The following is a 7,151-nucleotide window of genomic DNA, read 5'->3' on the forward strand; positions in this document are numbered from 1 at the left end:
GTGTGTGTGTGTGTGTGTGTGTGTGTTTGTACATGTTTTTGCTTCAACGCTATAGCAGTGGTTCCAAAACTTCTCAGCTTTTGACCCACGCTTGTTTGTTTTTCACATCAAATAAACAAGAGCAAAGTAACATTTATTACGCTATGTTTGTCCATTTTAAATACACTAATCTTATTATTTTGTAAAAACAAAGGGAAAAAAGTTCTTAGTTGTTATTTTTTGTGTAATTTGACACCTCTAAGAGCACGCAATGGCATATAAGGGTGAAGCAGTTCAGACAAATAAGAATTAAGAGATATATATATGCTCTCATTCAGCTGCACCAGTTTAAAATTCTGTATACTTAACATTGTGCCATAGACTCCAACAACATTAATAACTGATCAATATGTTTTGTTTCCTGTCTCAGGACTCAGAGAGCCAGAGTAAAGTCGTTGGCCCAGAGCCTCAGTACCTGGATGAGTTCACGAGTCTGCTGGTGCCTGATGATACTCGAGTGATGGTGGACCTGCTGAAGCTGGCGGTGTCCTGTCGCTCTGGGGACAAAGGCAAGGAGGTTCTGTCYGCTGTGCTGTCTGGCATGGGTACAGCTTACCCACAGGTAACGTCTGGTTATCCTTCGCAGGGAGACGTGTCCCGGCCTGCGGCGTCGTCACCTTTCTCTTCTTTGTGTTTCTGTGCAGGTTGCCGACATGCTGTTGGAGTTATGTGTCACCGAACTGGAGGACGTTGCCACAGACTCGCAGAGCGGCCGGCTGTCCTCCCAACCAGTTGTTGTGGAGAGCAGCCATCCTTACACCGACGACACGTCTACCAGCGGCACCGTGAAGATCCCAGGTAAAAAAAACAAACCAAGCATTTGTTTCAGTGAGACTCAGACATGTGGAATAGACTGATCATTTGCAAACATGACACATATTTTAGAAAACACCTTGTCTTTTTCATTTTCCTGTAGGTGCTGAGGGTTTGAGGATAGAGTTCGATCGGCAGTGCTCAACTGAGAGGCGCCACGACCCRCTAACAATCATGGATGGAGCTAACAGGATCGTGTCTGTCCGATCAGGTGATGAGAGGGAGATGATATATGTCGTCGTCATGAAAATACYAAACGTAAAGAAGGCAAAAATATTAATGTTGCTTTCTTTATGTGTTTGAGGWCGAGAGTGGTCCGATTGGTCCAGTGAGTTAAGGATCCCAGGAGATGAACTCAAATGGAAGTTTACAAGTGATGGTTCAGTTAATGGTTGGGGCTGGCGTTTCACCGTTTACCCCATCATGCCTGCAGCTGGTGAGCTGTCTGACACACCCCAAAGTGTTCACACTAGTTTTATTGTTCTGGTCCATAAAAACACTGCCACGGTTTGTGATTTGTTTTGTTTTCCTGTAGGTCCCAAAGACTTGCTGTCTGATCGCTGCATTCTGTCCTGCCCCTCCATGGACCTGGTCACATGCCTCCTAGACTTCAGGCTCAACTTTGCCTCCAACAGGAGCATCGTGCCCCGCCTAGCTGCTTCTCTTGCTGCTTGTGCCCAGCTCAGTGCATTAGGTATCACATGATAATCTGAATTTTTCATAATTAATAACAGAATTGACTACAGCTTTTATCTCTAAGTATATTTGAGACATAAATTAGAGTTTGATGATATTTAAGGTMTTTTCTCAGTGAGATATTAATATTCTATAACGTTCAGCTGCTCGACACAGGATGTGGGCCCTGCAGAGGCTCCGCAAGCTGCTGACCACAGAGTACGGTCAGTCCATCAACATAAACAGGCTGCTGGGAGACAGCGAAGGAGATGCTCGCTCTATTGTGAGTAAAGAGTCCAGATTCCTGTTGGGATATAAGTTAAATATTATTGCCTGGTGTATGATCAGAATTTATAGAATCACTAACTGTGTCTAATGTGAACATCTGTGGTTGGTAGTTTGTTTAGATTTGCAGTGGTGCCTGAATTAGTTGTGGTAAAAATGTTTCATGTGTAGCTCATGAAATAGTTATTTCAGGGGTTCCCAATCTTTCCTATGTCAAAGCCACCAAACAGCATTAGCTTCTGGTCAGGGACCCCCCTCTGCAAATCACAGTGCTATATGTTAAGAAATATCAAACTTTTAGAATGTTTTTTTTCTCACTTTTATTCACCATTCATCATTTATTACATTTGTTTAGCATAAGAATTTTATTAACTAACATGTTTTAAATTGTATTAAATCGAACCTTCTGATTTTAGTTGGCCAGGAGTTCGTATGTTTTTTTATTAATTAATTTAAAAAAAAATTTTCAGCAGTGACCTCCGCAGCCAGTCTTCTGGTCAGGTCCTTCAGTCTTTTTCTTGTTAAAAACTTGTCCATTTCACGCTTGCTATGTTAACTTGAGGAGCAGAGCAGCTCAGTAAATTTGACTGTCAGCCAATCAGAAAGATGAGCATGGCAAACATTTCCATAAATTATGTTTTAAGATGATGATTGAAAAACAGATTCAGTTTTATGATAATTTAATTTAGCCTTTTTTCCCCTTCCTTTTCAGTTGCATTTATTGGGTCAATATTCAGTTAATTTAAAAAACAAAACAAATTTGCATGGGAAAAAAGAAATATAAATCAAATTAAACAAAAGGTAGCAGAAAGAAGAAAAAATCTTATATCTGCCCCTATTAAAAAAAACTATTAACAATAATAATAATTTAAAACAATAACAATGTTCAAGTAAAAAAAAAGACAAAAACTTCAGAATTTAAACAGCAGCTCTTATAAATACAAACAATACATTTTATTAGATTAAGATTTTTTATTTTAGGTTTTTTTTTCCTTATCTTCGCTCCAGCATTCTGAGGCCCCCCTGGTGGTCCCCACTTTGAAAAACACAATTATTTAACCCATTTAAGTAATTTTGCTCTGTTTGTATTAATTTTCTATCCTCCTTCAGTTGTTAATTTAGCCTATTATTAATATTTTATTTTTCAGTTTGTGTCTTGGGTAAATAAGATGGCCTTGTGCAGAGTTTGGTTTGTTTGCTTAAACAATTTACTTGTACAAAGTAAACATTTATACTGTTGTGMTGCTAGGCTGTGATTATTTGAAGCTATGAAAATGTGAAACTGAATAAACTCAGGAACAAATGATGCAGAGCCAGGCCGCAGTTTAGGAAAACCATGGCTGTATGTTTAACTTTGATGTATAATTTCTGTTCTTCCAGAGTTTCACAGGCAGCGCTCTGGCTGCTCTTGTAAAAGGACTTCCTGAGGCTCTGCAGAGGCAGTTTGAGTACGAGGACCCCATAGTCAGAGGAGGCAAGCAGCTGCTTCACAGTCCATTTTTCAAGGTAGAATGCACAAATGTTTGGTGTTTCATAGTTGTTTAAAGATGTGTTTAAACAGAGTCTAATGTTGAATTTGTTGTTCAGGTCTTGGTTGCTCTAGCTTGTGACCTTGAGCTTGACACGTTACCCTGCTGCGCCGAGACACACAAGTGGGCGTGGTTCCGTCGATACTGCACTGCCTCCAGAGTGGCCGTGGCCCTCGATAAGAGAACATCTCTACCACGAACCTTCCTGGATGAGGTAGTGAAGCTGTTTGTTGCAGCTTCCACCTTAGAAATGAACATAAAAAGTTCTGAACATTTTGTCCTTTGCTTCAAAGGTTACCAAGAAAATCCGAGAGCTCATGGCCGATCACGAAACCATGAACGGACTTCACGAGAGCCACGACTTGTTCAAGCGCGAGCACGATGAGCAGCTGGTACAGTGGATGAACCGACGCCCAGACGACTGGACCCTCTCTGCCGGAGGGAGCGGTACCATTTATGGCTGGGGCCACAACCACAGAGGGCAGCTAGGGGGCATCGAGGGGGCAAAAGTCAAAGTCCCCACACCCACCGAAGCTCTCGCCACACTGCGACCAGTACAGCTGATTGGAGGAGAGCAGACTCTGTTTGCTGTCACTGCTGATGGAAAGGTCTCAATCAGTTTCAGACTAAATATGATCTTTGTTGCTGCATGTTTCTGTCTCACATGCTTTTTAACAGGAATAAGGATTAACAATGAAAGGGCTAAGGAAATGTGAGATGATTGATTGGTTTAAATTTGATCTCCAGCTGTACGCAACTGGTTATGGAGCAGGGGGCAGGCTGGGCATTGGTGGCACCGAGTCGGTGTCCACCCCAACTTTACTGGAGTCCATCCAGCACGTCTTTATCAAGAAGGTGGCTGTGAACTCAGGAGGGAAGCACTGCCTGGCCCTGTCCTCTGAGGGGGAGGTTTACTCCTGGGGAGAGGCTGAGGATGGAAAACTGGGACACGGGAACCGAAGGTAAAACCTTTGACAATTAGCGAATGCCTTCAAATTCTGCTTCCTGTTACAACCGGTCTGTCTCTTAACTTCAGCCCCTGTGACCGTCCTCGTGTGATCGAGTCTCTGAGGGGGGTAGAAGTGGTGGATATAGCTGCTGGAGGCGCCCACAGCGCCTGCATCACAGCCAGCGGAGAGCTCTTCACCTGGGGCAAAGGGCGCTATGGAAGACTGGGACACGGAGACAGTGAGGACCAGCTTAAACCCAAACTGGTTTGTGATCATTCTGCTCAGTTTTTATCACAACTCTCCGTATGTTAAGCTTCATGCGATTACCTTTTGGTGTGGTTTGTGCAGGTGGATGCACTGCAGGGTCACAGGGTCATTGATGTCGCCTGTGGCAGCGGAGACGCCCAGACGCTGTGTCTCACTGATGATGATATGGTCTGGTCTTGGGGAGACGGGGATTATGGAAAGCTGGGCCGGGGAGGCAGCGATGGATGTAAAGTCCCCATGAAGGTAAAAACCCAGGATAATTCAAATCTTTTTTGTTCTAGTTAAATTGGAAAGCCTTATGGTTCCGGGTGTGTTTTGTCAACTGATTATTGCCTACCATTGTGAGTTTATTTACACAGTACTAGGGCTGGGCAATACTGGCGAAAATATTATTGACGATTAATTGTAGTATTTAGCCAATAACGATTAATATGATGATTAATCCCCTGGAGTCCCTGGACATCCTAGTCACAAGACCACTTTACTGATAAAACACTCTAGTGGGAAAGATTAGCTCTCCATAAAAATCTGTTCCAAATTGTGTCAAAAGTACAGACTTCAGGCTATACATTTAAACCATGTTGATAGACCAAGTAAAACTGGAGTTATAATAAATAAATTAGAGAACTTTAAAAAAAATGTTTGTCATATTTGAAGCAGAGAGCAGCACTGAGCGGACTGACCGGGGAAATCTCCAGTCAATCTGCCTGGCGGCATTATCGTATTATCGTCAAGTACCAAAAAATAACAGATTAAAGTTTTTCTGATGATTATTTGCACACGATACGATTTTTGGCCAACCCTACACAGTACTGTGTTAAATCTGTAGAGTAGGCTTTCTCTCTGACTGTGACTCAACAGGGTCTGATAGCACTCTTGTGCCATGCCAGATTTCCAGCATAGGTAGGCCTACTAGCCAATCAGAAACTGGGTGGAGGTGGGCCTTAGGTCTTGGCAAAACTGTAATTCAGATCCAGGACAGGTGGAGGAGAGAGGATAGTGGAGTGTTTGAAGCAACTATAACTGAGTGATGACTGGTGTTGATGGAAGAGTATTGAACTGGTAGGTACTAATGCTGGTGGTTGGTCAGTCCTTGGGAACAATCTCTGCTCCCCAGCCGTTAGCAGAACTTGTGGTGGGTGGATGTAGGTAGGTTTGGTGGTGAGTAGTGATGGGAAGCCCTTTGGGAGCTGATGCCCAAAGCTCCGACAACCTGCTGCATGTTTTTACTCTTTGTACACAAGGAGGCTGCTGTAACTAGGTGAAAAAATGTTGTCATATAATGTGAAAACTGACACTGTTAGGGGTGCGGACAAAAAAAAAACTTAATGAGGACAGTTGTGACCATTAGGGTTGCCCCGATTGAATATCGATATTGATTATTGGTTCAATATTAGCCAAAAACAAGTATTGGATCATATCGGCCTGCATCTAAAATTTCCGATATACAGTGCCTTGCGAAAGTATTCGGCCCCCTTGAACTTTTCAACTTTTTGCCACATTTCAGGCTTCAAACATAAAGATTAAAATTGTAAATTTTTTGTGAAGAATCAACAAGTGGGACACAATTGTGAARTGGAATGAAATTTGTTGGATATTTTTAACCTTTTTTAACAAATAAAAAATTGAAAAGTGCGGTGAGCAATATTATTCGACCCCTTTACTTTCAGTGCAGAAAACTCACTCCAGAAGTTCAGTGAGGATCTCTGAATGATCTAATGTTGTCCTAAATGACTGATGATRATAAATAGAATCCACCTGTGTGTAATCAAATCTCTGTATAAATGCACCTGCTCTTTGATAGTCTTAGGGTTCTGTTTAAAGTGCAGAGAGCATCATGAAGACCAAGGAACACACCAGGCAGGGCTGAGCAGTGTTTCCCCCTACCATTATACAAGGGGGGCAGGCCCCCCCGCCAACAAGACAACCCGCCCCTCTAAGAATTTCACGGCATGTAGTCATTTGTATTTAAATAAGGCCAGATCCAGTCGAGAGCTATTTTTTTGCGTCCCTCCATATCCATCTCTCCCCAAACTTGGGGAAAAAAGATGGCGCAGAGTTAGACTGAGCGCTGTCTGTGATCCTCACAAAGAGAGAAAGACGTGTGTGTGTGATTAGACATGCGATGAAAACTCTGCTTTTAATCATGTAGCACCGATGTGACAGCTTTGCAAGCTACTTTTTCTTTCTTTAAAATAAAATGCGACAGGTGAAACCACAGCATGGTTACCTTATCAGTAGTTTAGAACCACCAACACAGACCGTTCCGCGTCTGACCAGATTCCCGCGAGTCCGTTCATGTTCTATAAACAGCRCTGATCAGCAGCGCAGCTGTAATATTCCTCAACTTTTAAAAAAGTAACCAGAGTCCTTTGTGAACTCAAATCCAGACAGAATATTTACAAACAACACTAAACTGATTCAGATTAACATAAAATAAATCGTGTTTCTTAATTAAATGTCTGTTTCCTGCTATAAAGAAAAATCCTCCTCCTGTCCTCCTTGTTCCTAATCAGGGTGGGGCTGGAACCTGTCCTTGCTGCCTTTAGGTGAAGGCAGGGGACACCTGGACAGGTCTCCAGTTCACCAGAGA

At 42.6% G+C, this 7,151-nt stretch overlaps 1 protein-coding gene across 2 annotated transcripts in view; it reads left to right on the forward strand.

The window, feature by feature from the left end:
• herc2 (HECT and RLD domain containing E3 ubiquitin protein ligase 2) overlaps positions 1-7,151 on the forward strand; it is a 91,168-nt gene that overhangs the window by 71,076 nt on the left and 12,941 nt on the right. For both annotated transcript variants that reach the window (XM_014014592.1, XM_014014593.1), the window contains exons 68-79: positions 410-601; positions 684-837; positions 956-1,063; positions 1,157-1,288; positions 1,388-1,546; positions 1,692-1,810; positions 3,193-3,318; positions 3,400-3,555; positions 3,635-3,949; positions 4,089-4,303; positions 4,378-4,555; positions 4,640-4,801. In XM_014014592.1, the coding sequence (XP_013870046.1) occupies positions 410-601; positions 684-837; positions 956-1,063; positions 1,157-1,288; positions 1,388-1,546; positions 1,692-1,810; positions 3,193-3,318; positions 3,400-3,555; positions 3,635-3,949; positions 4,089-4,303; positions 4,378-4,555; positions 4,640-4,801 (2,016 nt within the window). The remainder of the gene's footprint in view (positions 1-409; positions 602-683; positions 838-955; positions 1,064-1,156; positions 1,289-1,387; positions 1,547-1,691; positions 1,811-3,192; positions 3,319-3,399; positions 3,556-3,634; positions 3,950-4,088; positions 4,304-4,377; positions 4,556-4,639; positions 4,802-7,151) is intronic.

This window comes from Austrofundulus limnaeus, unplaced genomic scaffold, assembly GCF_001266775.1.
Source record: "Austrofundulus limnaeus strain Quisiro unplaced genomic scaffold, Austrofundulus_limnaeus-1.0 Scaffold117, whole genome shotgun sequence".
In the NCBI taxonomy this organism is placed as follows: Eukaryota; Metazoa; Chordata; class Actinopteri; order Cyprinodontiformes; family Rivulidae; genus Austrofundulus; species Austrofundulus limnaeus.